This window comes from Pseudophryne corroboree, chromosome 4 (assembly GCF_028390025.1).
Source record: "Pseudophryne corroboree isolate aPseCor3 chromosome 4, aPseCor3.hap2, whole genome shotgun sequence".
Taxonomy (NCBI): domain Eukaryota; kingdom Metazoa; phylum Chordata; class Amphibia; order Anura; family Myobatrachidae; genus Pseudophryne; species Pseudophryne corroboree.
In genome coordinates, this window is record NC_086447.1 from 299635525 (window position 1) to 299658627 (window position 23103).

General features: G+C 46.3%; 1 protein-coding gene across 7 annotated transcripts in view; it reads left to right on the plus strand.

Annotated features, from left to right (window-relative positions):
- TMEM212 (transmembrane protein 212) overlaps window positions 1-23103 on the plus strand; it is a 77789-nt gene that overhangs the window by 44415 nt on the left and 10271 nt on the right. For all 7 annotated transcript variants that reach the window (XM_063916256.1, XM_063916257.1, XM_063916259.1 and 4 more), the window contains 2 exons: window positions 20747-20806; window positions 21263-21586. In XM_063916256.1, coding sequence (XP_063772326.1) covers window positions 20747-20806; window positions 21263-21586 — 384 coding nt within the window. The remainder of the gene's footprint in view (window positions 1-20746; window positions 20807-21262; window positions 21587-23103) is intronic.

Below are 23103 nucleotides of genomic sequence, written 5' to 3' on the forward strand. Positions count from 1 at the left end.
ATGGTGTGCCTTGGCAATTTTAAAATATTGTTCGGTGTGCCACGAGTAAAAAAAGGTTGAAAATCACTGGTCTAGAGTGTCTATATAAGTACCCCACTTTCTATAAAATAAAACAGCTCCTTTTTCTAGGTCAGTTAGAGCAGTTTGTCTATCCATATATAAAGTTTTTATCAGTAACGCTTTAAGCTCTAATATTGTGGGGGTAGTCTTTGCGATCCAATGTGACAGTATTACTTTCTTTGCTATAGTCCCAATATTGACCAGCACAGGTATTACTACCTTCGTCATACCTTCTGCAAGCCAGTCAGTAAAATTTGCAAAAAGTAAAGGTAATGGTAACAGAGATAATTTAAAACCAAAGGTGTTATTTATAAATGCTAAGACTTTATTCCAAAATTTCTCCACCCCCCAAAATTTCTCCACCCCCCCAAAACTGATCTGTATAATCCATAGTGGATCCCTTACATTTCAGGCAATGAACAGTGGAGTCAGGGTGTAGTTTATGATAAATGATAAATGGCTTGGGAGGTATAAGCCCTATGAATCGTCTTAAAATGTATTTCCTGCAGATAGGAAGATTTTAAATGTTTCAATGCCTTGTCATAGTAGGCCAATACCTGCGTGTGAAAATCAGAAATGGAAAGATCTCGTTGCCACAAATTTTCTAAACTACTCCATATCTTAGGAGATGATTGTTTAAGTAGGTCCTCGTATAAGTATTTAGTTTTATATGGGACACTCTTAAGAAGATCGATAAGTATTGATAATGAATCTGGGGCCAATCGGATATCAGGGGATGGAGTCAGGGATTGAACATAATGTCTAATTTGAAAGTATGCAAAGGAGGTGTTAGCGGAGATGCCATACTTCTCCCTTAATTCCAAATAGTTGTACATCCTCCCCCAGGATCAAAAACATCTGCAGTAGAGCGTATGCCCTTGTGTCTAAGTCTGAAAAGCGCAGACTCTGTCATACCAGGTAGAAGCGCAACATGTTTAGAATAACCGGAGTGCCTCCCAAATTTTTTGTTGATCTTTTGCCATACTCTATAGGTATCAGAAAACAGCGGATTTATTAAACATTGAGGAAGTAGGTGGGTCTTAGGGGAAGGAAGTAACGCATTGGGAGAGTAAGGCGCCAGCAATGCACAATCTAAATCATACATCACAAACTTACTCCGCTCATACAGCCAGTCTATGATATATCGGAAGAAAAAAGCATGTGAATATAGCTGAAAATCAGGGAGTCCAAGTCCCCCCTGTTTACGTTTGAGGCACAACTTGGCTTTAGCCACTCTAGGCTTTCCTCCTCTCCATAGAAAACGACCAATCATAGTGTCAAGATGTTTTATATCTGCTTTAGCTAACAAAATAGGCAACAATTGCATAGTATAAGATATTTTAGGAAATATTATTGACTTTATCACTGCCACTCTTCCAAGTAACGAAAGAGGCAGTAAATGCCAGGCCTCAAGCAATTTGGAGATTGCTACAAGAAGAGGGGAAAAATTCACTTTATACAAAGAGGATAAGGCCAATGGTATGCAGTGATTGCGCTGAGACGAAAAAAAAGTGGGTCCCAGGGACCCCTCACTTTTAAAAATTGGGGTCCTAACTGTCCTTTTGTGGGTCCCATCGGAATGAAGGTTCTTATTAATTATTCAAATATAAAAACACAACAACAAAACAAAAACTTAGGCGTCTGGCTTTGTGGGGAAGGGGCTTGGCCACATAATAGTGGCAATTCACATTACACCACACAGTAGTGCCGCTTATACACATTGCACCAGGTAGAACCTCCTATACACACTGCGCCAGGCAGAGCACATTATACGCATTGCACCAGGTAGAGCACATTATAGACATTGCACCAAGCAGAACCACCTATACACATTGTGCCAGGCAGAGCACGTTATACACATTGTGCCAGGCAGAGCACGCTATACACTTTGCGCCAGGCAGAGCACGCTATACACTTTGCGCCAGGCAGAGCACGCTATACACTTTGCGCCAGGCAGAGCACGCTATACACTTTGCGCCAGGCAGAGCACGCTATACACTTTGCGCCAGGTATAACCAGCTATACACATTGCGCCTGGCAGAGCACGTTATACACATTGCGCCTGGCAGAGCACGTTATATACATTGCGCCAGGCAGAGTACATTATATACATTGCGCCAGGCAGAGTACATTATATACATTGCGCCAGACAGAGCACGTTATACACTTTGCGACAGACAGAGCACGTTATACACTTTGCGACAGACAGAGCACGTTATATACATTGCGCCAGGCAGAGCACGTTATATACATTGTGCCAGGCAGAGCACGTTATATACATTGCGCCAGGCAGAGCACGTTATATACATTGCACCAGGTAGAACCACCTATACAACCACTGAGCCAGGCAGATCACGTTATACATTTTAAACGGGGAGAAGCTGCGGGCAGCGCGATTGAATGGGGAGAAGCTACCAGTGGTGATTTGATGGCAAGAGAGGCACTGAAACAGTATTATTAGCAGAGACACACTGGTCACTCAGAGACCTCTCTGCTTGTAGTGCGTAAAACGCGATATAGCGCATATTTTGCATTCAGTGACTATAGTGGGAAGAGAGTGAGGTGGGTGTAGGGGGAAGAGAGAGGGGGGCTGTAGGGGGAATAGAGAAACTGACTGAGGGGGGAGACAGAGAAGAAGAGAGACGGACAGAGAGAGAGAGGTGGGGAGACAGAGAGGGAACGAGACGGACAGAGAGAGAGGGAACGAGACGGACAGAGAGAGAGAGAGAGAGGGAACGAAAGAGAGGGAGGGAACGAGGAGACGGACAGAGAGAGAGAGGGAACGAGGAGACAGGCAGAGAGAAAGAGGGAACGAGGAGACGGACAGAGAGAGAGGGGGAACGAGGAGACGGACGAGAGAGAGAGGGAACGAGGAGACGGACAGAGAGAGAGAGGGAACGAGGAGACGGACAGAGAGAGAGCGAGGAGACGGACGGACAGAGAGAGAGAGCGAGGAGACGGACAGAGAGAGAGAGAGAGAGCGAGGAGACGGACAGAGAGAGAGAGAGAGCGAGCGAGGAGACGGACAGAGAGAGAGAGCGAGCGAGGAGACGGACAGAGAGAGAGAGAGAGAGAGAGGAGACGGACAGAGAGAGAGGGGGAACGAGGAGACGGACAGAGAGAGAGGGGGAACGAGGAGACGGACAGAGAGAGAGGGGGAACGAGGAGACGGACAGAGAGAGAGGGGGAACGAGGAGACGGACAGAGAGAGAGGGAACGAGGAGACGGACAGAGAGAGAGGGAACGAGGAGACGGACGAGAGAGAGAGGGAACGAGGAGACGGACAGAGAGAGAGAGGGAACGAGAGAGGGAACGAGGAGACGGACAGAGAGAGAGAGCGAGGAGACAGACGGACAGAGAGAGAGAGCGAGGGAACGAGGAGACGGACAGAGAGAGAGAGAGAGAGGGAACGAGGAGACGGACAGAGAGAGAGAGAGAGAGGGAACGAGGAGACGGACAGAGAGAGAGAGGGAACGAGGAGACGGACAGAGAGAGAGAGGGAACGAGGAGACGGACAGAGAGAGAGGGGGAACGAGGAGACGGACGAGAGAGAGAGGGAACGAGGAGACGGACGAGAGAGAGAGGGAACGAGGAGACGGACAGAGAGAGAGAGGGAACGAGGAGACTGACAGAGAGAGAGGGAACGAGGAGACGGACGGACAGAGAGAGAGAGAGCGAGGAGACGGACGGACAGAGAGAGAGAGAGCGAGGAGACGGACGGACAGAGAGAGAGCGAGGAGACGGACAGAGAGAGAGAGAGAGCGAGGAGACGGACAGAGAGAGAGTGAGGAGACGGACAGAGAGAGAGAGAGAGAGCGAGGAGACGGACAGAGAGAGAGAGAGAGCGAGGAGACGGACAGAGAGAGAGGGAACGAGGAGACGGACAGAGAGAGAGGGGGAACGAGGAGATGGACAGAGAGAGAGGGGGAACAAGGAGACGGAAGAGAGAGAGGGAACGAGGAGACGGACAGAGAGAGAGAGGGAACGAGGAGACGGACAGAGAGAGAGAGAGAGCGAGGAGACGGACAGAGAGAGAGAGAGAGAGAGCGAGGAGACAGAGAGAGAGAGAGAGAGAGCGAGGAGACGGACAGAGAGAGAGAGAGAGAGCGAGGAGACGGACAGAGAGAGAGAGAGAGCGAGAGCGAGGAGACGGACAGAGAGAGAGAGCGAGGAGACGGACAGAGAGAGAGAGAGAGCGAGGAGACGGACAGAGAGAGAGAGCGAGGAGACGGACAGAGAGGGAACGAGGAGACGGACAGAGAGAGAGGGAACGAGGAGACGGACAGAGAGAGAGAGGGAGGGAATGAGACTGACAGAGAGAGGGAATGAGAGAGAGAGAGAGAGGGAACGAGATGGCCAGAGAGAGAGGGAACGAGAGAGAGAGAGGGAGGGAGAGGGAACGAGACGGACAGAGAGAGAGAGGGAACGAGAGAGAGAGGGGGAGGGAGAGGGAACGAGACGGACTGAGAGAGAGAGAGAACGAGACGGAGAGAGAGAGAGAACGAGACGGAGAGAGAGAGAGAGAACGAGACGGAGAGAGAGAGAGAGAACGAGACGGAGAGAGAGAGAGAACGAGACGGAGAGAGAACGAGACGGAGAGAGAGAGAGAACGAGACGGAGAGAGAGAGGGAATGAGAGAGAGAACATGATGGAGAGATAGAGGGAACGAGACGGACAGAGCGAGAGAGAAAGGGTGGAGATCGAGAGAGGGGATAGATGGAGGCAGAGGAAAGGGAGTGTTTGAGAGAGGGGCTTGTACTACTGTCACATTGCTTGAAGTCAGTGGTGTATGGACACGACTGCCAGTGCCTCTGCAAATTCCTCCCACGGACTTTTGGAGCCGGGGACGGTCAGGACAGGGGCATACCTCCCAACTGTCCCAATTTTTTGCGGGACAGTCCCGCTGTCCCACCCGTGGCCAGCAGTGTCCCGCGGTGGTGGGGGGGACATTTGGGAGGCTTTTGCACTCACAGCAGAGCCGAGTGAATAGACGCTGTGCGCATGCGCACACAGCGTCTATTCATGGAGGTACTGGGGGCATGCCAGCAGCTCACTGAGCGCTGGCCATGCCCCCCTAGTAACAAGAATGGGGCCGTGGCTCGCGATCGCGGAATTGCCGTGAGGTCACGCCCCTTTATGCAAAGTCACGCCCATTTTTATGTAGACACGCCCCTTTTCGGCGCGGAAGTCCCTTTTGACAATTTTGAAAGTTGGGAGGTATGCAGGGCTGTAATAGAAGTAGGCAAGGGCTGAGAGAGCGGCCCCTGTCCTCCCCTTCCAGCCCGGTGTCTGTCTCAGCAGCAATAGAGTGGAGTTTAGATTAGTAAAATAGGTACGGAGGAGAAGGAGAGCGGACCTTTTACTGGTCGGGAGACAGGACACGAGTGACTGGCTGTGCAGTGCTGGTCTTAACACACGGGCTCTGGGGCACTGGTGGTGGGCGGGCGAACAGGCGCAGCGCTGTTCGCGGCATTTAATGAGTCAAAGAGACTCGTTGTAGTGCCGTCCCTGAACCAGCCCCCACCGCGGGAACAGACAGCCCCCCTCTCCCCACGCCACTTAAACAGCTTAAAGCAAATATCTACCGTGAGATCGCGGAGCACCCGACTCCCTTCTCCCCGGCCACGGACCACTGGCAGCACTCAGAAGCCAAACCCCCTCCCCAGCCGCGGGTTACCCACTGTCACAGAAGATCGCTGCCACGGAGCTGCGCTGTCATGTCCTGACTGGCAAGGCTCCACCTCCTCTTTTTAAAGCCTGGCGCCTGGCCGCCGCGCCAATCAATCTGCCAGGCTAGGGATTGGCTGCAGCGGAGCGCGTCCCAGAGGACTCACGCATGTTGGAAATGTGAGTCCCTGAACATCAATACCGGGTAAAAAACGCGCTATAGCGCTTTTTTGCGAACACTGGACTATGTGCACTCCTAAATATTTGAAATGAGACCGCACTACCTTAATAGGGTTCCGGTATGAATGGTCGACCATGTTATGGTCGACAGTCATTAGGTCGACCACTATTGGTCGACATTGACATGGTCGACATGGACACATGATCGACACATGAAAATGGTCGACACATGAAAGGTCGACACATGAAAAGGTCGACATGAGTTTTTTAACTTTTTTTTGTGTCGTTTTTTGCGTAATGTGACTGGGAACCCCAATTAGTGCACCGCGTCCCCTCGCATGGCTCGCTTCGCTCGCCATGCTTCAGGCATGGTGCCTTCGCTCCACTACCGCTTCGCTCGGCACAGATTTCCGTTCCAATCGTAGTCCACGTGGATCGTAAAGTATGGAAAAGTTCCCCAAAAGAAAAAAAAGTTAAAAACTCATGTCGACCTTTTCATGTGTCAACCATTTTCATGTGTCGACCATGTGTCCATGTCGACCATGTCAATGTCGACCAATAGTGGTCGACCTAATGACTGTCGACCATGGTCGACCATGTGAACAGATACCCCTTAATAGATCGAAAATCAGTCTCAGTAGATAGAAAGGCTAGATTGCCAGACACTGGCATAATCTCAGATTTATCCCTATTAATCCTATAACCAGATAACTCGCCAAATCTGTCTATGATATCAAAAATAATCGGTAAAGAATGAGAGGGGTTGGAAAGAAAAAGCAACATGTCATCTGCAAATAGTGCCACACGTAAGTCTATCATATCTCCTATCACAATACCACGAAACAGGGGGGATTGGCGTAACGAAAGGGCTAAAGGTTCCAGTGCAAGCGCAAAGAGAAGTGGGGATAAAGGACAACCCTGTCTGGTACCACGTTGTATGGTAATTGGCTGGGTTAAGTAGCCGTTGCATGATATTTGAGTGCAAGGGTCAGACTATAAAGTAGATATATATCCTATGAATTTAGTAGGGAATCCAAATTTCGACATGGTGTCATAGAGATGATCCCACAACACCATGTCGAAAGCCTTCACAGCGTCTAAGGACATAATTGCCCTATATGTCGTAACTGTAGATTTTGAAGAGTCATAAATAGCAGACAGTACCCGTCTAATGTTAGTTATAGAAGTCCTACCCACAATAAATCCAGTTTGGTCACTATGTACGATACTTGGGAGAAATTGTTTCAAACGATTGACTAAAATCTTAGTGAGCAGTTCATAGTCAGTATTAAGGAGGGAAATGGGTCTATATGATCCAGGATTACTGAGATCCCTACCAGGTTTAGGTAGGACTTTGATTATGGCAGAATTAAAGTGTATAGGCATCCGACCAGAATCCAATATATCATTAAACAGTGTCGTCAATACCGCAGTAATACGTTGATCAAGAAGCTTATAATATTCTGCCGTGAGGCCATCCGGCCCCGGGGCTTTACCAAGTTTTAACAACTTAATTGCTTGATGAACCTCAGCCTCAGTGATAGGAGAACCTAAAGATACCTCCGCTAAAGGTGACAACCTGGGGACATCTAGTCCTTCCCAAAAATCAGCTACAGCAGCACCAGAAGGGCGTTCACCAGTATGCGCATAGAGAGTCTCATAAAAGCCCTTCATGACTTCCGCAATCTGCGCACTAGAGGCAGTCTTGCTTCCATCAGGTAACAATAAGGGGTAGACAACCATAGGGCTGCTTTGGCCTTTTAATAAATTGGACAGCAGCTTACCAGTTTTATTCCCAAACTTAAAAAATCGTGCATCTTTTGAAAATGAATAAGCCGTTTCCATCTTAGTGAGTATTGCATCAAAATGTGCCTTTGCCGTAAGGTATGATTGTTTCTTAGCAGCAGTTTGATGGATATGATAAGAATTGTAAGTAGACGTCAGTGCTTGTTGCGTCTCTACATATTCTTGGGATAAAACCTTCCTTTGAGCTGTTACATAAGATATGATGGACTCTCTGACAACCGCCTTTGAAGCTTGCCAATAGATTGCTAGTTTGTCTTCTAACATGGCAGAATTATTCATTTTAGAAGATTCCCATGCACCCACCACCTTGTCCTGAAAATTCTGACAATAGTGACAAACAGGAGGAGTACCTCCATTGTCTATATGGGCCAGTGTCAATCCCAGATGGCAATACCGCCCACAGTAAAGCATGATCTGATAGACATATCGATTCCATCTCAACCTGCCTCAGTTTAGGAAATAGAGAACTAGATGTCATGATATAATCTATCCTGAAGAGGGTATGGTGTGCTGCGGAGAGACATGAAAATACCTTGTCAGTCGGGTGAAAGAAGCACCATGCATCCAACAACTGCAGCCACCTCAGGAAGGCAGGAATACCTAGCCTCGGGAGGCGACGGCATTTAGTCGGTATATTTTGTCTATCTAATGAGGATGAAGAAATCACATAAAAATCTCCACAAACCAAGTTAGGCAGATTACCAAATAATTGCAGTTCCGCTACAAGTAATTGAAAAAAGTTAACAGAATAAACATTGGGAGCGTATACATCACATAATAAATATCTAATACCAGCTATTTTCACATCACAAAGAAGATAGCAACCTTCAGGGTCAGTGTCACGTTTGAATAGAGAAAGGAGGATCACAAATTATATGTGATCTCCTGGGGACAGCTAGTATGCTGGAGGTGACCTGAGTTATTCTGTGAAGCCCCAACAACAGAAATACTTAAAACTTGTTTGCGTAAGTGTATAGGGTTTCTGTAAGTTTTTATTTCCTTTTAATTTATTGAGATTGCTGTATTCTGTGTGTGTTTTTAAAATATTCTTAATAATCTTTGTAACCTTTTTGTAACCAAAGCTCTGAAGTATTCTTGAAATTAAAATCCTAATTTTAGTTCTGCTTCTGTTGTTCTTATGAACTCCAACGCCTGTGTGGCTCACGCCTATCTATTTTTCTAAGTATTGCATTGTGTGTGTGTGACAGGTAAAGCTAAAGACGCCTGTAACGTCCGTAATACGTTGAAAAGTCTTTGCTGGTGGCAGCTGAAAGTATTTAAATAATCCTGTGTGTCAAAAGAGACCCCGTACGTCGCATGTGGCAGTTCTCAAATTGGCATATTTGTGGAATTGGCCGGCAGCGTCGTCACAAAGTGGTGGCAAGCGGTGGGATGATAATTGTTTTGTTTTTATCTAAGAACTTAAGTGAAGGTGGTAATAATTCCGTGAGCGGAACATCCACTTCACCAGAATCAGAACTCAGAGCTTTATTATAATTTTAAAATCCTCACAGTGAGTGGCAATCTCTGTTCCCCTCCCCAATCTCTTGTTTTTCTTTTATTTTATTTTGGCGAAAATGAGATCAAAGATGACTAAGTCTAAGCATCTGATGAAGGATGATGGCAAATTTGTGCGTGGGAATGATGCATCGCCCTGTGCTGCCGAGACAGTAGGGGATGTATTGCGCACTGGACTGTTACGTACTGCGGGTAGTAATGGTGCCATGCTGATTTCTGATGTGGACTCTGTTATCGACGCGAGGTCTGTGCATATGGCCTTGGATGAATATTCGCCGACTGATATCAAGTATGGGAAAGATACAGAGCATCAAGATGGCTGCAAACCTGTATGTGGGAATGATACATTGGCCTGGGCTGCTGAGACAGTAGGAGATGTATTGCGTACTGGACTATTATGTACTGCGGGTAGTAATAGTGCGATGCTGGATTCTGATGTGGACTCTGTTATCGATGTGAGGCCTGCTGTGGCTGCCTCAAATATGGATCTTATCACCCCGTTCCTGGAAACTGTCGGAGCTGCATGCTGGACAGGGAAAAAGTGTTCCAGTGCACGAGAGGAGAGAGAGATAGGGCCTGCCAGTGCTGCACACCTGGTGCAGAGGGAGAGTTCTATGGCAGAAACGAGTTCTGCAAACCGAGTAGCTAAGAGAGAATGTGAGCTACAAATTGCATCGCGACAAGAAAGTGATTGCTCGCGATACCATGAGACCAGGGAGGTCACTGTTAAACCTTGCCTGGATCAAGTCCCTAGTATGACGGACTATGTGAACGTGGACAGTACTGCAAATACCCAGTGGAGGTCGGGCACCTCTTATAGCTACACTGAAGGTACTGACCTGGATAAGTATTTACAGAGTGCAATAGCATCTGCGAAAACATACCCAGACTGGGCAACCCTTATGCAGCTGGTGCGACAGTTCCTTGCCGAACGCCAAGCAATTCTAGAACGTGAGGCTGCCAGGGAGATGGTAGAAAATTCCTGGCAACCATCCGAGACAGCGTCAGAAGAGCCATGGTGGGATGACCCAGCTGAACTGTTTGCCAGGATGAGTACAGATGAGCTAATTAGAGAATGTCTGCTGCAGGGTATCCCCTGCTGCAACCCTTCCCGCAGGGAGATGATCACGAAACTCACCTCTGCACAGAAAGATGAGAGCAACGCCTTCAGCCAGTATAGAATCTAATTTCTGTGGTTAGGACCAGAGATGAATCCTGGGTACTTGCTGCAGGTGCTGGAGGAAAGTTTTGAAGATGCATGGAGAGAGGCACACAGTTTGAGGAAGCTCGATACCCCATTCTGGCACGATCAGTGTCGCAGAGTGGATGATGAAAGACAACGTCTGCAAAAGCTTCTTTTATCAGCGGAAGAAGCAGTAGTCCAGCCTGCAGGCGTGCCCCAGGAGGAAGAGGTACCCCCATCATCTACAGTCGGTGTGGACTATGTTACGGAGTTCTCGTTTCCAAAGGTGCAGTGTACCCTACTGGGAGGAGATGTTGGTGCGAACAGCATATTACCACCGTCTGCGCAGAATTTGCAGCTGGAAGAAGCTGATTTTCAGGAGAACCTGATTGTGGAGGAGATTATGTCAACAAGAGAGGTGGGAGTGTCAGATATTATTCCCAAGAATGTGTTCGTGAGAACTGACTTTGGACAATTGATAGCACAATCTGTGCCTGACATTTCTAAGTCTGTTGAAATATGTGAATCATCTCAGGTAGTATGTGATGATGCTAAACCTTGCAATGGTATTGCTCTGTGTACAGTACCTGTAATGCTATGTGATACTTCTGGATCTTGCACAGAAGTGACTCTGGGTAAAAATGTAGTGCCCCATGAACATGTTGCATTTCCTACTGTGCTAGAGACTTGTGATAATACCAGTGAAATGAACTGTATTGCGGCAGGAACTAACCTTACTTTTCCTCAGGGGACACCTGCTGATCCGCACAACATTACTGCCAATGTATGTGATGCTGAAAATGTTACCAACCAGTGTGTACTAGAAAATAACTCTTTGTCATTACACAGGGCTGAATCTATTCCGTCAGAAAGTGCATGCCCTGTATATACAGTTGTGTGGGGTGCAGTTAGCAGAGTATGTTCCACCTGTATCAGTAGTTGGGTTGAAGGCTGTATGCAACAATGTGTCCCGGGCCACTCTGATTAACGTGATAGGATGTAACCCTGTCTGTCCACAGGCATCTTACCACAAGGTGGGGATAGGGGACCCTGTTCCCATATGTGTGCTACCCAACCTGCCTAAGAGTGAGGTACTTGAAACTGGTTTGGGCCAAACACACTCCACCTACATGAATGATGGTGATGTCATTACTGATACTGCAACGTTGCCAGCTTTTCTTGCTATCACCAGTCTCCCTCAGGCCCCGGGTGATCCGGATAACCTGCCAATGTCTATGTGTAGGGACAAAGAAATGACTCCCTGTATTGTTGAGACTGCTCAGGTTGATTTGCCGGTACAGCGGGACCAAGATGAAATGCAAATGTTTATGTGTCAGGGGAGGACAGTGAATCCAGGTGTTGAGGAAAATGCTCAAATTGATTTCCAGGTACGGAGGGGCCCCGAAAACAGGCAAACGTCTATGTATAAAGGAGGGGCAATGATTCCTTGTATTGATGATAATACTGTATGTAATACCACGCCTGGGGTAGCAGTAATGACACGCAGTGCAGCAGCACAGATAAGCTGTGATTTAACCCCTGCCAGTGGGGAGGGTAACTCAAAAGCCAGAGATCCCCCTCCGCCCCCCTCCCTCCCTGTGAAAGTTGCAAGCTCAGATACTGGCCTAGGGAAGGGAGTCAATGAGGATGATGTATTGTCTTGTATACGTACTAGTAATTCTGATGATGCATGTATCAATGTAGGAAATAATGTGTCTTTCAGGGGTGCTGCCAGCATGTTAGGTACCAGGGTTGTGTCAGAGAAGGGGGCTGTGTCAACAGCTGAGAAGGGAGAAACACACATTGCTGTCCCTCCCCCTCAAACCCCCCTTCCTGCCCTGCTCTTGTATGCAGACATCCAGCAGGGATTCCCCTACACTGAGGCTTCAGTGGAAAACTTACCTCTCCAGGTTGAACAGAGAGCCAGTCCCAATATAGCACGAGGGCAGGAAGAAATTGTTTGGGAGAAGTGTCTAGATGTATTTTCCCCAGTATGTGTTAATGAGGAAATTTCTCCCCATTGTGGTACCACTAGACCCACCGAGTTACAGACACCTGGGAATTTTGTGGGCACACTGTATAAAGATGTGCTTGATGTGAGGTGTGACCTAGCTATAGGTACCAAGCAGAGGGCAATGCAGAAGGGCTGCACATTAACCCTTGGAAAGGAATCAGAAAGTATTTCTGCTGATAAGAGACTGTCTCCTTTACACTTAGCAATGAAAGTAGAAAACTTATCAGTGTCAGGAATGGCTGTGCCTGACATAAGCACTGATGTATGTAAAAAGTGTGAAATTGTGTTCAACCAGAATGAGAATCCCCATTTACAAGTGCCAGGTGGTAAGATGAACAAAAGGTTTGGACAGGAGTGTGATGCAAGTCCTGCCATGCAAACCCCCCTCTGTCCTGACAGCGAGCAGCCAGGGAGGGGTGGGCCACAGTTAGAAGCTGCAGAACCTCTGAGGGCGAGGGCCTATGAACCTTCTCCTGAGGCTGAGCCAGGAAAGGAACATGTTATTCTCTCTCCAGGTGTAGGTAACAGGAGTGTAGAAGTATACAGTGGTTATTCACAGAGGTTGTGTATGGAGGTGGGCGACCCCAGTCTTGTGGAGGTAGGCCGTAGCTGTGACGTCACTGATACAATAACAGCAGAGATAGCAACACAGGGAGCACCGTGTACGAAAGAGTGTGTTCCCATCACAAAACACATATTTGCCCACTATACCAAGGAAGGGCAACCAGCTGATCCTGACTTAGCATCTGTAAGGACGCTGATCAGTCAGACAGGCTGGGGAGATAAATCAGGAAGGCTTTATCTCAGAAAGGCACATTTAGGTGAGGATCCCAATGTCCTAGGTATACCCCAAATGATGTGCAGGGAAACCTGTCCAGAGCATCCTGTAGGACAAGATGCCCTGACCTCAGGGCCCGTGTGGGTGAGGGGCAGGCCACCATATCAGGAAAGGGCACAAGGTGAGATTATGTGGAAGAAGAACATAGTCACCTGTCCCACCGTGAGCATTAATCATGAGAGTACTCCCGTTGGTAATATATTCACCCATGTAGAGTTGGAAGTAACAGGGGATCATGTGAACCAAATGTGTAAAAATGTGTCTGATGTCGGTCAGAGTAAACTTAATAGATTGTCTGGAGACAATAGGAAACTCCTGAGATGGAGTCTCACCTTGCAGCAGGGTGAACAAGTGGTCAGTAGCGCAGCAATGAGTCGGTGACGTGGGTCACCGCCCCTTGTGCGCCATTTGCCGGGGGAGATGTCACGTTTGAATAGAGAAAGGAGGATCACAAATTATATGTGTTTTCTTTTGTGACAGCTAGTATGCTGGAGGTGACCTGAGTTATTCTGTGAAGCCCCAACAACAGAAATACTTAAAACTTGTTTGCGTAAGTGTATAGGGTTTCTGTAAGTTTTTATTTCCTTTTTATTTATTGAGATTGCTGTATTCTGTGTGTGTTTTTAAAATATTCTTAATAATCTTTGTAACCTTTTTGTAACCAAAGCTCTGAAGTATTCTTGAAATTAAAATCCTAATTTTAGTTCTGCTTCTGTTGTTCTTATGAACTCCAACGCCTGTGTGGCTCACGCCTATCTATTTTTCTAAGTATTGCAGTGTGTGTGTGTGACAGGTAAAGCTAAAGACGCCTGTAACGTCCGTAATACGTTGAAAAGTCTTTGCTGGTGGCAGCTGAAAGTATTTAATAATCCCGTGTGTCAAAAGTGACCCCGTACGTCGCATGTGGCAGTTTTTCAAATTGGCATATTTGTGGAATTGGCCGGCAGCGTCGTCACAGTCAGCTTTAGTAGAAAACACTTCATGAGCAATATTTCTTTTAATCAATATTGCCACGGCCCTTGTTTTCGAGGAACAAGAGGCTGAGCCCAATACAGTCCATCCTAGTATATTAAAACGAATAACATCTTTTTCTAGTAAATGCGTTTCCTGAAGAAAAATGTGGTCAACCTTTAGTTTGTTGAGATATAACGGATATAACAAAATTTTTCTACATTTTTGTGGAGTATTTGCACCTCCTATATTCCACGACCCAATTATAAGAATAGACATTACGACAGGTTAAGTGTGCAACAAAACAGTAGTACATATTGAAGTATTGATGACCAATGTGGTTATAGATTTTCTGAACAAGAAATACCACCAGACCAGAAGGGATCCTTGAGAGGGGGTGGAGAGATGTGAGGGAAAGGATAGACAAATTAACAGATAAACAAAAACTAACAATGAACATAGAACCAGTATGCCTCCTGACAGGGGAAACAGAGGACCCGCTAAGGACCAATGGAACCCCTGTAATAGCATAAAACAGACTTCCCGGGATTGCTAGCATCCTAGCCAGCAACACTCAGCGTGTCGTGTCCGTCATCCAGCCCACTGCCGCCGAAATTACTGAAACAGCATCAGAATAAACCGAGTCCCAAAAGAGTTCAAATTCCATCTCCGTCCGCAGCAGAGGATATAGTATCACGGCATGTTTCCATATTAGCTTGTTTAAGATATGCATCTGCGTCCTGCACTGTGGTAAAATCAACATGTGAGTTTCCGTCATATAAGCGCAAACGTGCAGGGTAAAGCAGCACAAATTTCCTCCCTTTCGCCGCTAATTGGGTGCATAATGGTGAGAATTCCTTTCTAGCCCTAGTCAGCTCAGCCAAATAGTCCTGAAAAAGCATTATCTTTTGTCCCTGCCACACAAGGTGACGGTGCCGTCGATAGGCCGACCAAATAGCTTCTTTATGCAAATAGTTAAGTGTCTTAAATATGACCACACGGGTCTAGAATCTGGTTTTCGCTGTTGCCCAATCCTGTATGCACATTCTATCACCTTATCAGAGCATGATTCAGAAATGTTCAGGAGCGAAGGTAAGGTAACTTTAAAAAAAATGTATCAACTCTGTGCCTTTAAGTGATTCTGGTATTCCCACTAGCCTCAGATTATTAAGACGTGATCAAGTTTCAAGATCGTCGATCTTCAGCCACAGCTGCTGCTGCATTTTAACTTAATTAGCATGGGATACTTGTAAACAGTGGCGTCACAAGGGGGGGCGGCCCGCTCCCGGGTGTCACCCGCAGAGAGGTGACACCAAAATGCCGGCTCCTGCTCAGTGGCAGGAGCTAAGTGCTGCACTGTTACATTATGTGCAGCACTCGGCTCCTGTCACTGTGTAGGAGCCAGTTCTGCAGTTACAGCACTCCCCGGCAAGCAGCCCGCACCTCCCGAACCCCACCAGTAACTAAAAAAAAACGGGTGTCAGTCGTGACATGAAGCCCCGCCCATCAAAGTCACGCCCTCCGCAAAGCCACGCCCCTTTTACGGACCTTTAAATGACAAAAACGGGCGCTGGGCCGTGAAGCCACGCCCCTTCAAGTGAAGCTCCACCCCCTTACCTTGCTGCCGCACCGGGTGTCCAGGAGGTAAGTGACGCCTCTGCTTGTAAATCTGAAACATCTCCAAATAAAGCACCAACCTGGCATTCAGACTTATGAATCCTTTTAGTAAGAGAATCAATCTGTTTGGCAATATCAGCTGTCTGGGCAGCCAAGAGAGGGGCTATAGCAGCCCTCACAGCTACTAGCATGTCTCCATACGTCACCGGTATGGTGGGCGCAGGCAGAACAGTGTCTGTGTGCATATTTTGCAAAGTGGGTGAGGATGCAGTATACTCACTCCCCGATGTCTCCATCGATCTCTCTGAGCCCAGAGGGGAGGCGCAAGCTTCATCACTTTTCTTCCTGGGTGTAGGAGTCCCCGCTGCATCCGGCGCTGTGGCGGGCGCCATCTTGGATTCCCCCCTCCCGGCGTTTTTATTCTTATTGCGGGGCATGGAGGCGCAGAGAAACTTCTCCATACAAATCCCCTTTTGCCACGGGGATTCCGCTGCAGGTAGGGTCGGTTTGTGGAGGCTCTAGGAGCCGTGAAATGGGGGTATCGGCGGCGTGTGGCAGGAGCCAACCCGCTGCGCTGCTCACATGCCGGAGCCGGAAGCGGAACTCTACTGCCCATTATGTTTATAAGGACATTAATAATGTGTGTCATATGTGTAAGGAGCATTACTGTATGGTATTATGTGTATAAAGGCATTACTAATGTGTTGCATAATGTGTATAAGGTGCTCTACTGCAGGCCTGGCCAACCTGTGGCTCTCTAGCTGTTGTTAAACTACACATCCCAACATGCCCTGTCGCCATTTTAGAATTCCCTAGTAGAGAAACCGTGGCAGGGCATGCTAGGATCTATAGTTTCACAACAGCTGGAGAGCCACAGGTTTGCCAGGGCTGCTCTACTGTATGGCATTACGTATAGAAAGGGCACTACTGTGTGATCTAATGTTAATAAAGAGCAATATGGTGTGGTGTAATGTGAATAAGAAGCAATTCAGTGTGATGTACTGTAATCTTTAAAAGGGACACTACTGTGAGGAGTAACGTATATGAGGTAAAGTGGTACTACTGTGTGATGTAACGTGAATAAGGGACACTATTGCATGAGATAATGTGATTAAAGTTGAACTACTGTGTGGAGTAAGTTGCATTGGGGATACTATTGTGTGGCCATGCCCCTTCCTAGCAAAAACACGCCCTTTTTGGGCTGCACACTGAATGTGTGCTTTGTTCCTATTTAAAATATAGGGGGTAGGAGCACCGCTATGGGTGACAGGTGATGGTACTGGGAAAGGGGTGTGGAGCCAGAGGTGGAACTAGATGCAGTGCTAGAGGGCACCAGCCAAAATCTTGCCTAGGGCATCATTTTGGTTAGGGCCAACTCTGGTACCAGGGGAACCCTCTGGAAGTACAGCCACGATGTGTAGCCCATAGGCTGCGACGAGCTACTGCCATCTTCAGATGGTGATAGCTGTGGGTGCCAATATCTAAAATACTTTGCATTCAGGATGGTAAATTGGGCAGCATTGTATGCCCCATAGAAACATATAGGGGATGGGGCTGCCGGAGGGAACGGAGGGATTGCAGCAGGTTTTGGAGATATGTGCTGCAATCCCTCTGTGATACATTCAGGGGATACTTTATATGTGTGGCTAACCCCAAAAATGTGTGTTTTCGGGGATTAAGCCACAAATATACAATGATAAGCGGGCCCACAAGTCTGCTGTAAAGTGGAAGACAATTGGTATGTTTATAATGTATATAAAATGTAACATTTTTATATTTGCCTTTTCTTCTGTTTTCACTTTACATGCTTCCTGCAACTTCATTATTTATTACACTGTAAGTCCATGTAATCTAATTTACAGGGATCATGGACTTAATTTTGATAATTTTTCCAATGACTGTGAAGCCACAACTACTGTCACATTCTGGTCTCATCTGCTGCTTTTGTCTGCAGGTTTACCGGTCATGCTGAGTTGGCCACTACACGCCGCATGGGTAGCAAAATGCATTTTAATTCCAGAATGTGTTTTACATGTGCAATTACATACACATTGCATTCAATTCTGCATGAGCCCCTTTGTATCCATGTGAATGGGTGATGATAGCCCCAATATGCTCAGGCAGCATCTTGCAGAACTATATATAGAAGCTGTGGACAGCTACAGGCTGACTTGCACCGTGTGGTAACCTGGCTGATGTGAAAGAATATGACTTTCAGCACTAGACAGTAAATCAGTACATTCTTTACATTTCTACATAGACTGAGCTGTAAACAAAAGATTTATACATGTATCCAGATTTATTACTGAGAGCTTGTATACATCAGACTAATTCAATGTAAAAAAATATAACCTATAACCTATACCCAACTAAAGCCAGAAGTCACCTTTTACGCTCTTCAGCTACAATTACAGTCACCGGAGCTTGTTGATTTGATATTTATGATTACCTAATGTCAAGGAACTGTCTCAGATTTTAAAGATTGCTCCTGGAATATCTACTTATTCTCTCATTCTTTGCATGATTTGAAATCAGTTATACTGTATAAAAATGACTAGCAGCGTGGCACTGGTGGGATACAGTGGCTTTTATATAGTTACCCTATATATTATTATCCTTTATTTATATGGCGCCACAAGGGATCTGCAGTGCCCATTACAGAGTATATAAACAGATGAGCAAAATAAGAAAACAGCACTAACAGGTCAAGACAACATAGGACAAGTACAGAAAACCAGGGGTTAGGTGCTATATCTATATATGTTGATAACCATTATATAAAAGAATATACACAAATGTTGTGCAGTGCACATAGTATACAATACATAAAAGTTAGGGTTGGCCAAGTATGGATGTTGGTCTGTGATGCTGGGCTGCGCATTCCACACCTAGGAACATAGCAAATCCCTGGCCCAAGGCTTTAATATGGAACTGGCCCATCCCACCTCTAAAGAATGGTGTCTGTACTACAACAGACAATTACTGTAAGTGCTCTGCATTTTGAGTAAGTCCATGAAGTGAATAAATATCATAGCAACCAATCACATTTTAGCTCACACTAATAAAAAAGTGTGATGATAGCAAAGTTCATGTTTGGCCTAATTCTGAGTATGACGCAAAGTGGCAGAGCTGGATTTAAATCCCATGGCCCACTAGGCAAACTACCAGTTGGAGCCCTGATCCATTCATACCCTACTACTCACTAAGCCTACATACATAAGTAAAGGTCCATACATACAACAAACAAAAGAAACAAACACCAAATGCGATCCATACTAATGCAAATGCAGTAGGAGGTGTTTACCGCCTCACTGCATTTGTGATCCCAGAATGCGATCACGTCGCAGCCTGGCATCACATTGCGACTGATGGCCGGGATGTTCCTGCAGACTGCCAGCTAAGTAAGTCTCAGCTTACTCAGGCTGGCCGTCGCAGGGGCCCTTGCAAGGCCAATAAATCTGTGTCTGAGATCCAATCCCTGGCCTCACCACTGCTGGAAAACTGGGACGAAACGCCAGCCATCCCCGCCCCCCGCACGCCACTGCCTGTCAATTAGGAAGAGGCTGTTGTAAAAATGTGAGGGGCAGTCCAGCATCTCCCGACCCCGACGTGTCACTGGGTGTAGGAACGCCTCTGGGAGTCAGAAATTCTGTATCTCTTACAAACTAGAGCGGAAAGAGAAGACCGTGGCAGTGGTTAGAAAGTGCAGCTTAAAAAAACCTTAAATCATATTAAAATAAACTCAGTTAAATCTGGTACAGGAAGTGGAACCAACCTTGGAATAAAAATGTATTCAGTTTATTATAATAAAAAGCTTAGACTAAGGTAAAAGAAGTTCATGGTAGAATATCTGGACTCTACTAAGGAAGAGTAGAATTGAATAGGCATTTCTTCCCCTCTGTCTGAGATTTTTACTATTTTAACTATTTGCCAAGCATTGCCATATTTCCATCTTACCTAACATTCTTACCTAATTTCCCTCTTACCTAATGGGCCAAAGACAGTAAGGGAGGATCGCATATAGACACACACACACACACACACACACACACACACACACACACACACACACACACACACACACACACACACACGTGGTTTACATATAGAAACATACATAAATACACAAAGGGGATCTCTTTTAGAGACATACACATATACTGTATAGGGAAGGTCACACACTGTATAAAGACACACACAAACACACAGAGGGTCACATTTAGAGACATAACATATAGAGGTCACATATAAAGACATATACACGGAGGATCAAATATAGGGGGTCTATTTACTAAGCCTTGGTTGGAGATAAAGTACATGGAGATAAAGTCCCAGCCAACCAGCTCCTGTCATTTTTAAAACCCAACCTGTGACATGCCAGGTAGTTGCTGATTGGCTGGTACTTTATCTCCATGCATTTTATCTCCATCCAAGAATTAGTAAATAGACCCCATAGAGACATATATATGATGGATTACCTATATAGATATAGACCAGGATGGTCACCTATATAGATATATACATGGATGGTCATATATAGAGAAAAGCACAGGAGAGATAACATACTGTATATAGACACACATCAGTGGCGGTGTCCGATGTAGGGCTGCAGTGCAGTGCAAAATTCAAATAGGGGAACCACACCAACTAGCCTTCAAATGCTGCCAAATATCTATGGCCTGGACTCACTGTCAGCATGAAGCCACCAGAAACTGGAGCAACAGCAGCAATAGACATGATGTCAGATCTTCAACCCTGCCCCCCAGCCTCCGTAGCAACCATACTTCTATTGGCTAGCTATCTCTCCGTCCTATCTATGACACATGTACTTATAGAAGATTCTTTACCTTTTTATTTAGTTTTAGTCCTCCTTGTACGACATTGCTCTGTCTAATACCATTGTCTTTCACAGGCTTTTTCGGTTGGCGTTCTTACCCTCTTAGCGCATCATGAATGGACACAAAGATCAATGGTAAATCATTTTATTATATAATTATCTTTTTTTCTACTACACAAAAATACTATGATGAGTTTTGATGGTCTCATTCATATCTCAAAATCATCAGTTTAATTTCTGGTGTATGAAATAAACATTTAATCCTAAACAAAATATTATTATTTCATGAATGGTAATAGGACAGCACAGAAATAACACTGTACCAATTGATATTTCCAGTATTAATGTCACTAATAAGAACCCTTTTTGCTTTGATCTGTTTTTAGATCTTCTGCATATGAGCTTCACATGTACAAAGTCAGCAAAAAAAAAAAGCCCTTTGTCACTTTTCCCATAAATTAAATAATTTCACTTTTCTTTTGGAAAACCAGCTGGTCTGAATGTGAATAGCAGTTTACTAGCATAGAGCAGAAGACATGTGCATTTCCTATACCATACAAAGGCTTATTGTAATCTAAACATCTCTTGCAGTGGGAATCCACATTCACCATGAGTCTGCTAAGCATCATCGGATCCCCAGTTCAGCTTACAGTAGCAATTGCATCCATCCTCATTGGTCCATACTGTTACTACTCTTTTGCCGGGATGTCATCGACCAACTACATTGGCTATGCCATCAAATTTCCGTACCCTTATGCCACGTTTCAGAATGTGTGCCAAAATCCCCTTCACTATGAATGGTACCATCTGGTTCTACAAATCATCGACCTGGTGTCAAGTGTTATCATTTTGTGCTCATCGTTGGCTCTGGTAATCAGGCTATCGGCCAGGTTAATACGATCAGGAACATTAAATGTAAGTACATGGGGTTCATCGTTTATTTTTTTTGCACCCAATCAATACGTTTTCTAAAAACAAAACAAGAAAAAACAGCTTTTATTGTATCGTTGTATTGCGCTAACAAGTAATTTTTTTTAACAGTACAGTCTGTGTTTTGTATTCTGAGAAAACACATTCAAATGGGATCAGTAGGATTTACCAGCGGCCGGGATGTTGTCCGTCAGTATACCGACAGCGGTATCCCGGATGCCAGTATGCCGACAGCGGGAGAAGCGCGAAGAGTCCCCTGCACTCACCATGCTGCGGGCTCGATGGTTTGCTGCGCTTGCCACAGTTTATTCCCACTCTATGGGTGTTGTGGGCACCCATGAGTGGGAATAGTCCCTGTGCGCCGGGATTACAGCTATTGGCATTGTCGGCTGTCGGCATTGCGGCATCGGTATCCTGACGGCAGGGACCCCCCGACAGTTGGCAAATTAACTTCCTCCAATTCAATCACAGAGGGAACACACAAACTCCATACAGATATGGCCCTACTGGGAACTGAACTCATGACATTGCTGTGAAGCAGGAATGCTCACCACTGGACCACCATCAAATATGCTGTTGAAATAAAAGCTTCTAGTCACATGTTAAAACTCTGAAACTAATGTGACATTCGTAGGGGCATAGGTGTTTGCCCCACAGCTAATTGTAGGCGCTGCCTAATTCAGTTACCTGTGGGAACCGTGTGCGCAACTTACCAGGGACAGGATTTTTTTTTTTTAAATCCTCAGTAGCTGCGAGTGAAAATCCATGTTGCAATGCAGATTCTGCATTTTAATGCACGGTGAACACCATTGATAAGGGATTCGGTTATGTTACCGGCATTTGATATCCCAGCGGTCAGCATGCCGACGCCAGGAACCCGACCGCTAAAAATGCCAGCAGCCGGAATGCTGACCCACTGGGAACAGAACCTGTGGCAAGTGCAGTGAGCCACCGAACCCGCTTCCCCCCGGAAGAGCAGGCAAGTCTCCTGATTTTCGGGGTCCCCCCCTGCCCGTCCGCCCACTTAGTGTGTAAAGTGGGCGGTTCGGGCAGTTGATGACGCGATTCTTGCTGAATCGCGTCATCATAGCCACGCCCCCTGCAGTGTAATGCCGGTGATTGTGGCATTATAGAGCGGGGGGCATGGCTTAAATGAGGTGTCACCGTGACCCGCCCTTGCTCCGGCCCGCCCCACCCTTGTTCCACCCCTGTCCCACCTCCAGCCCACCCCCTCCTCTACGTCACAGCCTCCCCTGCCCGCCCTCTGAGCCGACTTGGCTGCTCTCTCCCGCAGAGAGCAGCCAGAATGTCGGTAAGCATGAGTAAAAGGGAGCACACTAATTTAACTTATACTAGTATTTAGAGATGTGCACCGGAAATTTTTCGCGTTTTGTGTTTTGGTTTTGGGTTCGGTTCCGCGGCCGTGTTTTGGGTTCGAACGCGTTTTGGCAAAACCTCACCGAATTTTTTTTGTCGGATTCGGGTGTGTTTTGGATTCGGGT